At 32.3% G+C, this 19,623-nt stretch overlaps 1 protein-coding gene across 8 annotated transcripts in view; it reads right to left on the reverse strand.

Moving 5' to 3' along the window:
* LOC143236782 (RNA-binding protein Musashi homolog Rbp6-like) overlaps nucleotides 1-19,623 on the reverse strand; it is a 254,822-nt gene that overhangs the window by 165,414 nt on the left and 69,785 nt on the right. For all 8 annotated transcript variants that reach the window (XM_076475333.1, XM_076475332.1, XM_076475331.1 and 5 more), the window contains exon 6: nucleotides 4,077-4,169. In XM_076475333.1, coding sequence (XP_076331448.1) covers nucleotides 4,077-4,169 — 93 coding nt within the window. The remainder of the gene's footprint in view (nucleotides 1-4,076; nucleotides 4,170-19,623) is intronic.

Raw genomic sequence — 19,623 nt, forward strand, 5'->3', positions numbered from 1 at the left:
TTAGTGTGATATTTGGTTTAAATCTATCTTTCACTCAGCTAATTATTTTGGATTTTATCACCACTTAGTTATTAAAACATAAAATCTCATTTGATACCTTTAGTCGTTGAAATGCATCATTTATTGAAAACTGTGTGTAAAAAATTCGAGTTGTAAATTAGTATAGTTATTTTGAAAAGGAAGTTCACGAAATGTATATCAGATTTTTTTTTAAATTTTCCTATACTCAAATGCATTTGAATATCTATGGTATTTTGTCAACAACAATATTTTGAATGGTGAAAACAGACACGTCTGTCAAATAAATGGAACGGAAGGATTGCTATCAGGAACAGTACAGGATAAGAGAATTTTTGCACCACAAGGACAACATTTCCCCACGAGCTATTAAAAGCTCGTGACTACAAAGTTCCTATTTAATATAACGGGTTCCTTTGCTGTAATAAAAACACTTTCAACGATCTTCAGAGCCAAAGAATCTAAGTGATAAAAAAGAATATAGAACAATATTTAACATATCGTTTTATGTACTGAAAGTAATATTAATGTGCGTATAAAAAGAAAAGCAAGTAATGTTCTTAATTTTAAAGCGTCAAACTGATAAATCAATAAGACCTTCTTGTGAGTAACTTAAACTCATTGCTACCTATGGTCAACATGAACAACATCCAAACTTTTATAAAAGTTCTGGAAATAGGCTTAAGAATTAGTCTACACGAAAATGTTTTCAATGCGTTTACTGCAACACCAAAATAAAAGAAACGTTAACTATATGAAATGTTACAATGGATAAAAGGTAATGATATTTATTCCTGTAAGATGAATTACAATTTAATAATATAGCTCCAATTACACATCGACAAGATATGTCGTAATGCATTAATGCATAAGTAGAATTTAGTAGACCATTTAAACTCGAGCGATGTGTTCAGCTAAGCATCAGTTTGAAGCAATATGTTGACTGAAGTAATCATGTGCAAATCTAAACTCGGTTATTACAGAGCAGACAGCGGCCAAAATTACATACCTACATGGTGTGAAATTGTTTCATACCAGCTAAATTTAATATTTAGAAGTAAAAGTTAACATAGGGAAAAAATCTTGAATTTCATGAACAATTATAAATTCAGACATTAAGTTAGACAACTTTATATTTCGTCAGATAATACTGCACAACAAAGTTTTTGCTTCTTGAACACTGTTGAGTGTTCCTTATAGATTTTTAGCTGCTGATCACAAAAAGCATATCCAAATTTGCCCATCACGTACTGTTTCATCAAAATCTTCAGTTTTGCTACAGTGGAAAAATGATATCAGGGCATTTGGAATCCGTCAATGCTTGCTGCTTACTGTTGGTCACTACAACGTGATGTACCGGACATTGAATACAAACAAAAATCAGGAGCAAAACACTTTTAATTATGTTGAACTTAATAGGGTATTAGAAACATAAACGCAATTAAATACGTTATTGCCGGTAAACAGTTAACTGTCTATTTTTCAGAGTTCCTACATGATGAAGCAAAACCGAAACTATATTTGTTCATACCCACCAGGTACCTGTCACAATCAGCAAAAACTTTTCAGGAAGCAAAACGTTTGAAAAAAATTGTTGTGCAGTGTAATTAGAACGATAATTTTATTTATAAAGAGTATTTAGTGTACAAGTCCGAGTAAGAGAAACAAGTCGAAAGTAGTTGAATGTTATTTATAAAGTATGAGACAAAAGTTCCATTTAGTGGAGAGCCATAACTCGGGCAGCAGATTTAAGATGAAACCTCTGAATTATTTTATATTAAATATTGGACGTAAGCCAGTTTTAGTGGGAATAGTATTTTAGATAAGTGGTGAAGATATAAAATATTTCGCGTATATTTGTAGATATTAGTAGCAGTAAGATAAATGTCACGTTATGGATATTAAAAAGAGTCAGATTTAGTAGGTATCGCTAACTGGAATAATTCATTAAAATCTTAACATTTTTATATGTTTTAATAAATCGTAATTCAAGTTTCATGTAAGGTCTAGATTTATTATTCGGTACTTAAAGATTTCTCTGTACTTTAAACAATAGTTAATTTTAATAGAAGAATGACGAAAAAGTGTCATGCTTCTGTATGACAAAATTAGTAAATTGTTAGGAAATACAAGTATTAGATTTCTTAGGTTCAAACCACTAGATTAACATATTAATCTCCATGTTATCAGAGATATAAAATCGTTAGTTGTTAGTTCCTTGTTGCCCACCTATTCTCTTCTATATATTCATATATAAAAACACTTTGTCACTGATCGATATAATACATGTATGTCAATTATAACTATCTAAGGAATACATCAAAACAAGCTCTGCACACGATGTTTCATCACTGTGAGAAAATATTTTAAAATCTAGTGATGTCGCTGTTCATCCGAGCTCATAAACTTCGCATCATTAAAGTAAGTTTCTATTGCATTTTTTTCTAGATTAATTACATTGTACAGCGTTTTTTTTAGTTTTACAAACTAAAACTACATTCTATTGTTGATGACAAAGTTGCCTCTTTTTGATGCTCTGAAGTAATAAGTTTACGAGGAACGTATTGATCCCATCTAAAAAAATCAAACAAGAATGTAATGAAACCGCCTCCTAGAATACGTAAGTTAATCAGGAACTCAGTTTATGAAACAAAAACCATACAGGTGTACTTAGAACCAGATCAACATATTATATATATGTAGGAGGGGAAATAAATACATTTCACAAATAACGCGTTGACTGTGAGTTGGTACCGTATAAAGATAGGTAGAATATAACTATAACAGCTATATATTTCAGCAATCAGGTATGGAAAACCAACAACACGTTCAAGTAATTAGGTGTGATACCCAACAATATGTTCACGAAATTATGTATAATATATAGCATTACGCTCAAGTAATTTTGTATGATATCCAACAAAATCTTCGAATAATTATATATGATCCCAACAATACGTTCGAGTAATTATGTGTGGTATCTAACAATATATTCTAATAATTATGCATGCTAACCAACAATATGTTCAAGTAATTATGCTTGAGATCCAACAATAAGTTCGAGTAATTATGCATGAATTAGATAAGCGAGGAATGAATCGTCTCGATGTCAAGCATGTCTTTAAAGTGAATAGCAGAAAATTAATTCTAAATAACAAAACAATCTGCATGATTTACATGATGAAATGAAGGTGGATAAGAGGTTTTCCATCAATAAGTTCATGTTACGTACGATATACACAATAAAAGTAGTATTCTGAACAACTAATGTTCAAGATAGTTTTCAACAATATTTTAAATTAACAATATATTTAATTAAATATGATTAAGAAGGATAAGCTGACACTCTATACAGTAGCTTCTTCAGAATATTATCAAGATGAAATATGAGTTTGTAGAACATTGCGTTGTGAAAGTAGAAAATCCTTTATCTAACATTGAATTCAATAAACTATGGGTAAAGAAGAATAATAACACATATTAAGTTGCTCATGTTATGCAGGGTATGATCAAGTTAAAAGATGAATTTCTGACGTATCGTGTTTCGGGAATACAAAAACATTCATGTAGTATCGTATTCAGGAAGTAAAGGGCCGGAGTACCGTTATGAAGGAATTTTACTTCTCAGTAAATAATATAAAGATGCCTTTCTTATACACTTTCAACACTAAACTCAGAGCAAGGTGCAAAGTTATATATTTCTTGAGTTAGGTATATGGCATTTCTCGAAATGTGAAAAATAGTTAGCTTCAAAGCGTTATTATTTCGAATTTAGGTTAACAATTTCAGTGTCTCTTCTAGGGTGAAATTCCAGCCTTGTATTATATTTTGCATTTTCATTTAATTAAAATTACATTAAATAAGAAAAAAACCTTTTTTCAATTTGTAAAATATTTCACTTAATATCTATAGAAGAGACTGGCAAAACACTGTTTTCATAAATTTGTGTTTTGTCTCCTGTTTGATAGCTGTTCTGAGATTTGATACACGCACATGCGTGAGTATTGTTTTAGTGTGCGTTCAACGAGAACGCGCTGTAAGATACACGTTCCACTTACCAGTCCATACTGTTGGAAGTAATTTTTTACGTCCTCTAGCGTAGTTGGCGCTGAGAGACCTCCAACAAAAACCTTCTTAGTTCGTGTTACCATCTGTAACGAAGCAAAAAGAAATTCATTAAGACTAGAACGTAGAGTCTTTAGTTATCAATTCTGCATAATTCATTTTATGTACAAATACAACTGAGCCCTAAAAATTCCCATATTATTTTATAAATTATTTCAGAATGTTTGAACTAAGAAAATTAATCGTAGACGAAAGTCAGTTCTCCCGGTTGCTTTTATGTAACAAACTATTTTCAGTACACTTTTATTGATACATTATTTAAGTTTCGTAGATGGATTTATAGTTTGTTCTTGTTAATAATAAACTCTTCGGCCCGGTATGGCCAGGCAGGTTAAGGCGTTCGACTCGTAATCTGGGGGTCGTGGGTTCAAATCCCAGTCGCACCAAACATGTTCCCCCTTTCAGCCGTGGGGGCGTTATAATGTAACGGTCAATACCACTATGCGTTGATAAAAGAGTAGCCTAAGAGTTGGCAGTGGGTTGTAATGACTAGCTGCCTTCCCTCTAGTCTAACACTGCTAAATTAGGGGCGGCTAGCGCAGATAGCCCTTGAGTAGCTTTGTACGAAATTCAAATAACAAATAACAATAATCTCTTTAGTGTGTTATTATTTTCTTGATGCATGCAATATATTACGTTCAAACATTACAGAACTAATTAATACAACTTACGTTTTCAAGTGTAGTGTTTTTTCTCTCTACATCAACAAACTTATTATTTTATTGTTTTGCCTATAGACTGTTATAAACAGTAGAAATAGCTAACAAAAACTGTTGTGGTAGCAAATAACAACACTAAAGTAATATTCACATAATGCCAAAAACAAAAACAGGGGTTTTAAACAGAGAAAGATATTTAACATAAAATGTTTGATTTGGGTTCCTTTAAATTACAACTAGCTTCTCTGTAAGTGAAACGTTCGGGTTACTTAAGCTTTTTTCTAAGTGCTTGATTGGGATTATTTAAGATAAAACCACCTTTCATTTTCGGATTCGAATCCCCGTCACACCAAACATGCTCGCCCTTTCAGCCATTGGGGCGTTATAATGTGACGGTCAATCCCACTATTCTTTGGTAAAAGAGTAGCCCAAGAGATGGCGGTGGGTGATGATGATTAGCTGCCTTCCCTTTAGCCTTGCACTACTAAATTATGGACGGTTAGCGCTGAAAGCCCTCGTGTAGCTTTACGCGAAATTCATAAACAAACAAACAAACTTTTATTTCTACCCATATTGAATATCAAAACCAGATTTTTAGCGTTGTAAGCGCATAGATGTGTCGCTAAGCCACCTCGGAATTATAGAAAGAAAAAAAAACGTACAAATTATACTAGGTTAATCACAACTGTGTCCGCTCTCATGTACGACGTGTAAAAAACAGGTCATGCGCATAACACGTTGCTTTAAACAAATATCTAAGGCAAATAGACCTTCACAAGTCTTGAAACATTTATTTTATTGTACTTACTAATTTATTTAAATGAGCACACACTCACATATATGTGAATATGTAGATACATGTATATATATATAATGAAATGCGTTGCTTCAATACCAGTATTTACAATAATTGTTAATAGGCGATTAAAATTAGCACTATAAAACAATAATGAAATTAATATCAAATGAGCATTGAGAATTTTTTCGCAAAATCCATTGTAAATCCTAATCGTCAACTCAATGTCATAACGGATATTGACTGTGTTAATGTTTCCCAAATGTGTTGGGAATATCCCATCTTCGAGACAAAATCCGAACGCTGATGCTAAACTAGCCAGCAATCGTAGAAAATCAGTTGAGGATATGGAGTTGATTGCTTACACCCACAACGTCTCAGCTCCTAATGTCTTTTACTATCATATATAAATATATATACATATAGGTTTAGCAAGAGAAGTATATTTTCTGTGAAATATATCAAAAACAAGTTTTGTGCTCATATTGCCTTGATTTAAATATTCATGATCTTGGATATCGAAATTCTTGTTGCTTGAAAATATCATAATTAGAATTTAAGATGAGGCGAAACGTCTAATATTATGGTGTCATCTTGATAAACAATGTACTTTTTGAAAATGTAATAATTAGGTCCTCGTTGGTTGTTTGTACACAATATTCTCTCTAAAAAGAACTGCTAAGCCTATTTCGACGATAATATCTTATTTTTATTATCTGATTGCAAAAGTATTGGTCATGAAGCTTTCAAAATAGTACTGGATTACATTCAAAAGTTTGTATGCAATGTTAAGCGACTTTACGATAAAACGGACTGATAACGCAACATATAATTATGTAACTCAAAACTCTTCGTTGGCTGAAAAAAATATGAAACTTAGCACTAAAATACAGGGTTCAATCCCTGTGGTTGGTACAGCACAGATAGCTTATTGCGCAAATATTAGCTTAAACAAACAGGTACCTTATAAATCATTTTCAATTTTTACCTTTTCGATCTTACGCCATAAAGTTTGACAATAATTACTGAATAACACCTTTTTTTCTTCCACAGCTACCAGTCCAACTTGCTCAAAGCTAGAAATTGTTCTAGACTGTATTATGGCTGAGGCTATTTTCTATATTACGTATATAGTAGAAACTTACATTCAAGTTGCAAAACACGTTAGGGAAACATAAATAAAACATTAAGCCAGACATCACTCACTAACATGCAGGCCAACATTACAAACGTTGCAATATTTGATACCTCTCAGCAGAATCGTATTCTCAATGAATGCTGTCATAACACGTGAGGTTGGGTTGTTAAATAAATAACAGAACAGCCTGTTGACGAATTCAGAACTTAAATGATTAAAACCTTAAAATAATGAAAAAAGTTCCATTTCTATGCGCTATAAAGGTTGAGCATTTTAATAATATAAATAGTACACACTGAAAAAAAATTATGAGAAATTGGTTAATATATATATATTCAAAGGGTAAACGCAGTAGACTCAGAAACTTCAAAATTAGTTATTCTGGTTTAGTGAAGATAAAACCGGTCGGAAAGCAAATACACAGAAAGTACTAATTTTCGCTTAAGTCTGAATGAATGTTAAACAAAACTCAACCTTTCTCCCTTGTTTAAACTGATTAAAACACACAGAAAACATTAAACTGGTCAAGCGTAAAGGTAAAATATGTTATTGTGTTTTATTTTTGGTTTTTCGTTTCTCTTAAATAAAGTAAATGTTTTGCTTTTCAAAACAATTTTACGTCAGCAGTTAATGCAAACCGACAGATGTTGATGCGTTTTTTTCATTTCATAAGTTCTGTTTTACAGCCCATTTACTATTCCTACCTTGACGTGCGTTGAAATAGTGGGAAAAACAACCAATAGTCGTCACTTACGAAACTAGCCTACCATAACTTCAAGCTAGATCCCTGGGGTATACCACGACGGTGTGCCTCTAGACACCAGAAAAGATAGGATATTTTCCCATTTAGAAAAAGACTCAAATTTCTCTCGTGCGCTCCCCGGATGGTGAAATCGTATACAGATGGGAGTTCAGAAAATTACTGCATATCTTCTGCATACAATGAAAACACCACCTTGACATAATTCTATTTTTGCATATGAAGTCCTGGGTGTATATTAACCAATTATGTCTATTTATACAAGTTTGTTTACTTAAAAGCTCTCCTTCTGAGTTCTGCATTTAGTATCACATTTGATAGTGCAAATTACGTTACTACTAATAATGATAAATATGTAATCAGATTGGAAATATGAAGCCCATATCTCTTTAAAACTGTGCCTTATAATTTTTATTCAACACATTCAGTTTAGTTATTATAAATAAGTACATCATTCAAATATAATGTTCTAAATATTATATTAATATTTTAATTACGTTACATTAATTGCCTAGGAGCCTTCTAACATGTTATATTATGAATATGATAAGCATATAAAATGAGAACAGTGTTTAAGTCATAAATGGAAATAAAGAAATATTTATGTAGCATATATACGCATAATATAACATGTTAGAGGGCTCTTAGGCAATTAAAGTAATATAATTAAAATATTAATATATGTTAAAATTAATATAAATATGCAATTCAACAAATCACGTGATAACCACAAGTGACATCAGATCGACGTGAAACGAGATGTACCAGAGCGGCATTTTAGTAGTGTTGTGTTCTTGTTTCATGAGGACGTAACAGTTGCGACTCGTAATCTGAGGGTCGCGCCAAACATGTTCGCCCTTTCAGCCGTGGGGGCGTTATAATGTGACGGTCAATCCCACCATTCGTTGGTAAAAGAGTAGCCCAAGAGTTGGCGGTGGGTGGTAATGACTAGCTGCCTTCCCTCTAGTCTTACACTGCTAAATTAGGGACGGCTAGCACAGATAGCCCTCGAGTAGCTTTGTGCGAAATTCCAAAAACAAACAAACAAACAAACCGAGCAGGTTATGATCTAGCACGTCGTTCTTATAAAGAGTTATCAACTTTTAATAATAATTATACTACATGGTTCGTTAGTCGTGAGCTAAATATGGTGAATGCTTGTGTCTATGTTTTCAATTAGATGCTTTTTATAGTGAAAAATTATACATGAAAATCAGAAATGGATCATAAAATACCTTTTGAATGTTGTGATATTTGTAACTGCCTTTACATGTCAATGGAAACTATGTAAAATGTTACAGAAATTCCAATAGTTCATTTCATTATCAGTACAGTGGTTTGGCAGAGAGAACATATAGACGTATGGCACAAAATTGCCTCACTGCTGTTAACACTGTCGCGAAACCAATAAATGAACTGAAAATTTGGGCTTAGTCAACAATGGGAAATCTATTTCGATAAAAGTTAAACAAAAATTATAACATGTCTATTAAATTCAATTTATTAAGACGATAAGATACCTGATGGATTCACAATATCAATGATAATTTTTTTTTATAAATTGGGAATAAAAAAAAGACTTCAATGACTGTAGACTAATTTCATTATTATATTTAATTAGAAAAGTAAAAGAATTGTATGTTGGTAACAAAGATTTGACTCTATTAAACGGTGGACTCAGCAGATAGCCTGTTGTGGCTTTGCTATAAGAAAACACCCACACACACTATAATATGCGGTGTTCCACAAACCTTTACTTCGGGTTCACTAATATTTAATCTGTATAATAACGACATTGTAAACATAAGTTTCAAGAGTAAAATATATAAATATACAAATCTAAATAGATTATATTATAATTGTGTAGGTCATTTGTTAGGTCACACTCGGAGTATTGTGCTCAGTCTTGGAATCTTTACCTCTGAAAGTACGTAAACTTGTTGGAAAGGGTTCATAGAAGGGTTATTGGGATGATTCCTGGGATGGAAATGTTAACATACGAGTATAGGTTAAAATCTCTGAAGTTTTCTCTTACAAGGGTTCTAATTGAGGTGGTTTAGATTGTTAAGAGAAATGGCAGTGTTGATGCGCCATGTTTTTGCAGATTTAGTGGTGATAGTAGTAAGAATATGAGACACAATTATAAATTTTGGAAAGCAAGAAACCATCTTTAGCTAAGACATCTTTATTTTTCTGAGAGAGTGATTGGCTACTGGAATTGGTTGCCTTTTGATTTGGTGAATGCAATTAAATTAAATGATAAGAGATGGCTTTGAGGTGTTTCGTTTTTAGGGTACAACTCAATTTAGTGTATAGAATATAGGTGGACCAAAACGTTCCTTGTTCTCCTATAATGTTATATTATGATACAGCTTGTTTTTAGCTGTGAAATGTTAATGTAAAAACTGACAAAAACTTCTCCAAATTTATTGAATAATTACTGATTAAACAGAAACTCTAATATTTCACTTACAATACATAATTATTATTAATGAACAATTTAAAATATTATATTTAAAGAGGTGTAAGAACAACATTTATTTGTAGAAAATAAGCAGTATTGTTATTGTAGTTGCATATATATTGATAATGTTTGTAAAAATGCATTCCTTGAATTAATCATAGATGATATAGTTGGTCTTAACGTACAAATACGATCTGCAATAAATCGAGACCTTTTACGGCAAAATTATGGAGGATACAGGACATTTTAACGATTAATACAAAAATTAATTTTGTATATTTAGCACAATTTGTTATTCATTATGGACTGATAATACGTGGCTCAACACGTAACACACACAAAAATTAAATATAATTCAGAAAAATGTAGTTGATAATTGTAAATAAAAATGACGAATTCAATTCAAATGTTATATTAACAAATGAAATCATAAGAAATTAGTTATTTAAATAATATGTACCTCAGGGAATATTATAATTATAAATTCTTACTGCAATCCAAATAACAAAATAATAACCTTCGTATGTTTAATGCTAGAACATTTGGAAATAAATAATATGAACTCCAAACTAAAATGAACGAAAAAAGATACATTGTTTCCACTTGTTTTTTAATATTGTGATTGCTAGACTTTCTTCTATTTTCCAATTAAATCCCATCATTATTATACGTGTTCCATACGTATTAGTTAGCAGTTTTTAATTACGGTATTCATCTTCATCTTCAGTTAACTGCTATTTATTACTCACTCCTTTAACTACTTTGAAGTAAATGTTACTGTTATTATATGTTGACAACTGCCCCTATTTTCTAGTAAAATATTACTATTATCATATGCTTCTAAAGTTATCCATTAAAAGTAATTTGTTGCTGCAAGGTTATATGATCATTACACGAATGTTGATGATTTTGTTAATACCTAAGAAATGGAACATTAAGGTTCAGTTTTTGGTCACTATAATAAAGTAATCATGAATGGCAGACATGTTAATAATCGAATCTTAAATGTAATAATAATAATACTCATATACGTCTATATACTATTGAATAATATTTTTCTTGTATTTCTTCCTTCTTTAAAATCCGTTTTCCATTTTCCAGAATATTGCTTTTTCAACTCCAAGTGGCAAAAGAAGGTAACAGTTCTGATAATTATCTTTGATTTGTTTGTTACTAAGAACAAAGGTATGCAACAGGCTATCTTGTTGTGTCCACCAATTTTTTAATCCATTATATATCCCTAGGTATACTCATATAAGTTTAGGCTTACAAATGCAACTAGGTCCCTATATTTAGGCATATAGATATAGCTAGATCCGTGTAAGAACTACTTATATGCATACACCTATTACAAATAACAAAATGATAAATAGAGAAATAATGATATAAGTCAGAAAGCAAAAATTGAAAAATAACTACAAATATTGCTAAATAATATATTGTATCATCATTTCTAAATCATGGACACAAAAATTACTAGAATTTGATTAAATGTATGACTTTAATTTTCTGCATAAAAAATAAAGTGCATACCAGAAATTTCCAGCCTACCAGCTAAAAACTTATAAATCTAGAGTTTAGTAGTATCAGGATATACCTAAATCTCTTATTATTTAATGTAGAGCTGAGAGAAATACACTGCTGGCCAAAATCTTGAGGCCAATGAACATCAAGAACAAATTTGCATTTTGCGTTGTTAAACTCAACAATTTGAGGTGAGCTTCGAAAGATGAAAATAAGAAAAGGAAAAATAAAAATAAAAAACTTTTGTAGCATTTAATAGGAAAAATGTAAACACTATAAAATTAGCCTAAATACTAGCTGATCAAAAGTTTAAGGCCATACCAAAAGGAAGTCCTAGACAGTGTAGGAAATGCCCAACAAGAGATCTCAGTAATGAGTTGCATGGCCGTCATTGCGAATAACTTCAAGCATTCGTTTTGTAATGGTCGATATAAGCGTTTGTAGAAAACTGGGTGGAATGTTATTCCAAGTGGTGAAGATGGCTTCACAAAGACCATGCACTGTTTGGAATTAACATCCATTTCTATAGACTTCTCTTGCCATCCACCCCCAAATATTTTCAATGGGCTCAGTTCGGGCGAACACACTGGATGGCACAAAAGAATCACGTTACTCGCCATGAAAAAGTCCTTTGTCCTGCGGGCATTGTGGATTGCAGCGTTGTCCTGCTGAAAGATCCAAACATTTCCACACAAGCGAGGGCCTTCAGTCAATAAGGTGCTCTCTCTAACATGCCAATGTAGCCAGCTGCTGTTTCACGCCCCTGTGTAACCTGAAGCTCCATTGTTCCATGGAAGGAGAAAGCACTCCAGATCATGATGGAACCTCTTCCACTGTGTCGTGTAGAAAATGTCTCCGGTGGGATATCCTTATCGTGCCAGTAACGTTGGAAACCATCTGGACCGTCCAGGTTAAATTTTTTCTCATCAGAGAACAAAACCTTCTTCCACTTTTCCACGTCTCATGTTTGGCGCTACTCAGCAAATTTTAACCGAGCTGTTTCGTGGTGTGGAAGGAGGCGTGACCTTTGAAGACGTTTACGGTTTTTAAAGCCTTTCTCTCGTTGATGCCGTCTTATTGTTATTGAGCTGCATTCTGTGTCCGTAATGGCCTTAATCTGGTTCGACGATTGGCTGGTGTCTTGCCGGACAACCCGTCGAATCCTCCTGCTCAACGCTGGCGACATTTTCTTGGGCTGACCACTTGAAATTCTCCTTCCGTATCTCTCAGGGTCTTTTAAGAAATTTGCATCAGCAGTTTTACTACGTCCAACAATCTCACCAGCGATGGAACATCGAGAGAGATCTTGCTTTTGCAGCTTGACAATCCTGCCACGTTCAAACTCTGTCAACGTCTTAGCCTTTGCCATATTTTTACTCAATGTAACACAGGAGATGTCAGTGGGAGATGTTGACAACGCTAATGCTTGAACACAAATGACTAAATTTTGTTACGTGCGTACCGATTAACGCTTCATTTAACTACGGTCTTAAACTTTTGACCAGCTAGTATTTAGACCAATTTCATTGTGATCACATTTTCCCTATTAAATGCTACAAAAGGTTTTATTTTTATTTTCCCTTTTCTTATTTTCATCTTTCGAAGCTCTACTCAAATACGTGGTTAAGTCTAACAACGCAAAATGCATTTTTTTTATGTTCATTGGCTTCCACTTCTTGCTTCTTCTCTGTACGACATTTCATGTTTCCAATAAAACATTCCGTATCTTTTAGTGTCATCATTTCTGCTGTTGTTGTTTACAGCGTATTCTGACTTTATTATTTTTCCATCTAATAAAATATTAATTTATTTTCTTCTCTTTGGAACACGACATAAATGAACATTTGTCGATCTTTTTAATAAAGTCATTGTATAAGTGATTCTTACGAGTACGATATTGCAGAAGCAAGCCCAGTTAGTTGTGGAAGTGTTCGCGCATGTTCGAGAGAAAGCACCAGCCTTTTTCAATTACGGAGAGTAAGAGAGCAGTCATATATGTGTAGAAGAAAAAAGAAAAACATATCAGAGTATCAAATGAAGGCTCTCCGAAGTTTTTAAATCGTTTTAATATGTAATTGATCATGGATGAAATTATTAGTGGAAGTTCCCTCACACAGAAGAAACCTTCTTAATCTCACTTTGCCAAAAAAAAAAAAATCCAGCCTTTACTATTTTAGACCAATTGGTTGGCCTGTTCGCCAAAAGTTGCTATAGTGATCATTTTGGCCTTATATGGCGGCACCAAAACGGCCTATTAGACCGCGGCTTTGTAACCCATGTTACTTCCCAGAAATAAATGTATCTATACCACAAGCTTAGGGTTTGTAGCTTTAAGGATGTGGCCGTGCATAAGGAACAAATCAGAGAGAAACAGAGATACATTCACGTTTATATATAGTACGATGGTATAAAATAAAGCAGACCTACATTTCTCATTACATCGTGAACCATGTTAACACAGAGAACAACAATGTAGAATAAAGCCGACCTACATTTCTCATTACGTAGTGTACCACATATTAATACAGAGAACAACAGTGCAGAATAAAGCCGACCTACATTTCTCATTATGTAGTGTACCACATATTAATACAGAGAACAACAGTGCAGAATAAAGCCGACCTACATTTCTCATTACGTAGTGTACCACATATTAATACAGAAAACAACAGTGTAGAATAAAGCCGACCTACATTTCTCATTACGTAGTGTACCACATATTAATACAGAGAACAACAGTGAAGGATAATGTCGACCTACATTTCTCATTATGTAGTGTACCACATATTAATACAGAAAACAACAGTGTAGAATAAAGCCGACCTACATTTCTCATTACGTAGTGTACCACATATTAATACAGAAAACAACAGTGTAGAATAAAGCCGACCTACATTTCTCATTACGTAGTGTACCACATATTAATACAGAGAACAACAGTGAAGGATAATGTCGACCTACATTTCCCAATCTTTACTATAAAGCTCAATGATACATAAAATAATGTCCTACAGTAAAGCGAGCCTGCATTTCCCAGTCCTTAATGTTATGTTTACTGATTCAAGAACTAGCAGTATAAGATATGTATTAAAGTTCTCGATTCATGGTTAACGTTAAGTTTACGTGTAATTCCCATATCCCCCGTTGTTTTACGACTCAAAAAGAGCGTACATACAAGTTAGCTCACGACTGAAGGTAAAATTTCAATATACAAACATAATAAAAGTGCTGTTTTGTTTAAATAAATCTTTCAGGTACAATAATATGGTTTCTAGTCCAGTTAAGTGTGCAAAGTAAAACTTCTTTTTTAATATAAGATAACAGAATGGTTTGTACAGTGTTTTTAATACTATTTCACATCACTAAGTTTGTATTTTGATAGTTTGAAGATTAACATTTCCATGTGTACAAAGGCTCCCTTGGAAATGACACTTTTTCATGCACCTGAAGACCTGACGCTTTTCTTCTTTGCTTAAGTAAATCTCAAACTCCTTAGCGAAATATTTAGTTTCTAACAAGTTCATCAATCAGTAATAATGGATAATAACAGTGTAATTTGTCTGGTACATTTCTTCTATTCTAATTTCATAGTTTGTTTTTAATTTGAAAGCTCACGCGCAATATTGACCCTCTGCTCTCATGTTTTTTGCCGAAAAATAACTTAAAATTCCCGCAAGATTATACCTCATTTTTTGTAAAAGAAGGCCAAAGTTATACTTAAACTTTTAACATGTTTGTCACGTCTTTTGTTGTATTTTTTGTGCTTCGAAATATTCAGTAGAACACTTATTTTTCGACTTAGTTCGTCGTTAGAATACTAAAACTTGCCTATTAGATATAGTGAAACTAGCAGTTTTAGAGATGTATCAATAGTAAATACAACCTAAGTGAAATGGTCTCTAATGGAAATCACTTGGCGTCACGTGCATGTAATGGCTGCAAGTACATGTATCCTGTAATGAACGCTACTGGCTGCCAATAATCTGTTTAAGATGGTCCAGCCTAGAAGACGTGCAATTTCTAGCTTCTAGGTTTTTCCAGACAATCCACACACCACCACATACAACTTCAACGAACAGGTATTCATTAATGTGGAAAGTAATTGTAGTATACCGTCCAGTTAACCAGTTAGAGGCATGATAATTGCATTAAACAGAAACATGAAACCTGAACGTTAGAGTACACAAGATGACAGTAACTTTGTCATTTAATGTATTCGTCACTGTCACTTACGACAACAGATTCATTATATCGAGATATTATTTTGCTCATATTTGAGTACGTTCTTGAAAACATTTTTCAATGATAAATAAACGTTTTTAAATTATTTCATTTTTGGAAAAACAGCCACACTTTTACAACAGCAAAAACAATCTGTAAATTATAAATGAGGCAGGTGGCACATTGAATGCTAAAACAATGTTTAAAAGTATGAAATATATAGGGAAAATATATGTATTTGTTACATATTCTTGAGAAAAAGCTCAACTCTTAGAAAATAATACATTTCAAGTTCCATGAAATTTTATGGTGTTAAAATCGAGGTCCAAATAATATTGAAATATTTTTGTTTCCAAAATTCGTTCCGAAATCATGGTAAACATTTGCGAAGGTACATGTTTACACTCACATTAAGCTATCTATACTTTAGAAAAAAAATGATGATTGGTACAAGACAATCACTGGAAATATTCCAGCAATCCTTTTATTTTTTTATTTTTAGATCCAACTATAGTCCTGTTTTCTGAATCATCTCCCTGGTAAAAGGTGACTGTATAAGAATGTGGAGGAAGCATTGCAATGATTCTTTTATTGTTTGTCTGAGTGCGAGTTTTTTCTTTAATTCAGAAGCCCCTTCTCCTCTATTATACTTAAACCTAAGAATAATCGTAAAAGAAACTACGGAAAGAATGCAAAGTATTTTTTATTGTTTGTCTGCATGCAAGAGTTGTTTTTCTGCACTCTGCTTAGGAAGGAAAAAAGATATTCTAAAATGGTACCATCCTTCAGGTAAAAATAAGTGAATAGCAAACTATATTACGAATTGGAACTCTCATTATGTTTTTTTAAGTTGTGTGCAGACAAACGTCTCATAATAAGAGATACTATTTGTTTCCTTACAATTAAGTATTTTTCTTATTTCTGCTGTTACGTAAGTTCTGTTCACTGAACCATCCTTCAACCAAAGAGAAACTAAATACCAAAACATGAAAAGTGTTAGAGTTTTATTGTTTGCCTTTACGAAAGGTTTTTAAAATTAACTTGAAATCATTTTTCAACTTAACTTATTTAAATATTTTATTTAAGATAAGATATATTATTGTTTCCTGAATATTTTTAGTAAAGAATGTTTGGGACTTGGCAAATGTTGATCATCCCAGCAGTCTCTTAGTTTTGACTAGAAGACGCTGGAACATCTTAAATTCCCCATTCATTGAAATTTTGGTCCCAAAACAATTACGCTCCACATGAAAAATATATTTCTCTAAAACGTGTATTTTGTTTAACATATACAACTGCAAGGAATTATATCGTCATTTTAGTATGCTGAAGATCCCCTGCTGGTACAGCGGTAAGTCTACAGATTTACAACGCTAAACTTAGGGGTTAGATTCCCCTCGATGGACTCAGCAGATAGTCAGATGTGGCTTTGCATAAAAGAACCACGCACACACAAAACAACACAGTATACTAGAGGCTTTGTGGTGTGTCAGTTAAATAAATACAAGCATATACTTATTATTATGTTAAGTTAACCTTTCCGGAAAGACAGCAATTGAAAAAATAATGTGCGTGTAATTAACTGAAAATAAAGATCACCAAACTAATATTCTTAACTACTTAAAATAATATTGAAAACATATTGTTTATTAGCCAAATATTGGTATTCAATACTTTCATATAACTATTAAATATCTTGAAATATTTCTTAATATTAAAAACTACTCGATATTAAAAATTACTCGATGAATGTAAATGTTAAAAAAGTACCCACACCTCAATGTCTGAAGCTATTACACGTATTGTAACAATCTAAAAAGTACCCACACCTCAATGTCTGAAGCTATTACACGTATTGTAACAATTTAAAAAGCTGAAACTGCGACTATCTATTGCTTACTGTTAAGACAAGACCTAAAGTATTCTTAATATTAAAGACTGACTTATATGAAACTATCTTAGACAAAAGCTATGAATAAGCATTATATTATGAAGCAAGTGATGGCAAAATATTTTGGTTAATAATATACACTGTTCCTGCCATCGTGTACTAAGATTGGGTGTAAAAAATCACTCATAATGGTTAAAACCTGTAATACAACCAACACTTGTGAATCTAGTATGTAGAAATACATTGTAAGTTTGTTTTATCTCGCATCAGAGTTATAATATTGTTAAAAAAATAATACCTACACTCATCACTACAACCAGACATCAAACTGTTAAACTTTACTTGATAGTAAAAACAAGTCTAAACCTTTGGTACATATACTGCTGATTTGAAACATTCTACAAGCTTCGGGTTAGTGAACCCACACCATCGTAAGGTTTCACCGGTTTCATTTCGTCACCAAATGTAAAAAAAAAATACACGATAACAAGAACTGACGTAAGACTACCTTGTACAGTCATGCTCACCACGGTATAGAACTCCGAACTATAGTAGTTATAGAATTATAACTCTTATAACCTATTCTTGACCCACCTGGGGACACATTGTACGTATCGATAGACTTCCGTATATAGCACGTTAGTTGATAACGTTATGCAAGTCGTCATCCTTATGAACCTAGCTTGTAATCAACGTGCCCACTTGTCCGCCATACCCCAAATTCGAACATATATTTCTGTCTTATCCTAGCTCTTAATACCTGTTTCCGCCTGCATTTGAAATGCATGCATCTTCATACTTCCAAACCCTTATGTATGTTTCCAGCTTTTTCTCTATCACTGATAAAGATTGTAATATTTTATCTACCTCAAACCGGGACTTAGATTTTAACATTTGTTTCAATCCCTACTATAGATTCCAACATCTATCTCAACTGAGATTTGGAAATGCAAATTAGTTATAATGTTGTTATGATCAAGACAATTGAGTAAAAGGGTTAATTACTAAGAATAATTATTTCCCAATTATTCTAAATACCAAATAATGTATATGTAAAAACGGCTCGTTTCGGTTGAAAAATTTTTTATGTAGAAGAGCGAACAACCTTCTTCGGTCATCGTCAGATTCACAAAGAAAGAAAGAGGTAATTGACCGAAAGCTGACCATATGTTTGAAAGGGGTTGTGTAACTGAGTATCGGAGTGTAGAGGGCGGGCTTAGATGTTTGAATATACGTGTTATTCAAATAACCTATATTTCAAACCCATATGTTTGAAAGGGGTTGTGTAACTGAGTATCGGAGTGTAGAGGGAAGGCTTAGATGTTTGAATATATAATTTTATACTATTTATTTTGTTATTATTATTTATAACAAAATAAATAGTATAAAATTATATATAATATATTATATTATTTATAACAAAATAAATAGTATAAAATTATATATAATATATTATATTATTTATAACAAAATAAATAGTATAAAATTTTCTCAACCCAAACGAGTCGTTTTTAGATATATATTTTTCTCTACAAGTGGGTTTTCTCGACATCACTGATAAATACTAAATACTGTTTTATAAAACACAGTTTAGTTATCGGTCACTACTCTTGTAAGAAATTACAATGGAACAATTTTGTAATTGTTATCACAAAAACAACAATAACCATTAAAAAATATAATGGGATCGATGATATTGTAAACATCGCACACTCTTATAGGATTTGTAACATTTTCATCATGTCAGAGTTATAATAAGTATCAGTAACATGCTAATAGTGTCAGTGAGCATGTTTATAAATATTCGATACAATTATAAGGTACAATAGTTTCATCGTGTCCTAGTTATGGAATAACACATGTAGACATTTGAATATGTTACATTAAAACAGTTTTTGTTTTAAATACTGAAATCAGTAAGTCACTTCTTAACTTTAGTTTATATATATATATAAAATCGCGATGGACCTACGAGTTTATATTGATCGCTTTTTTTGACATATAAATGTCCCTTCCGAGGCAAAATA

This window comes from Tachypleus tridentatus, chromosome 13 (genome assembly GCF_004210375.1).
Source record: "Tachypleus tridentatus isolate NWPU-2018 chromosome 13, ASM421037v1, whole genome shotgun sequence".
Classification (NCBI taxonomy): Eukaryota; Metazoa; Arthropoda; class Merostomata; order Xiphosura; family Limulidae; genus Tachypleus; species Tachypleus tridentatus.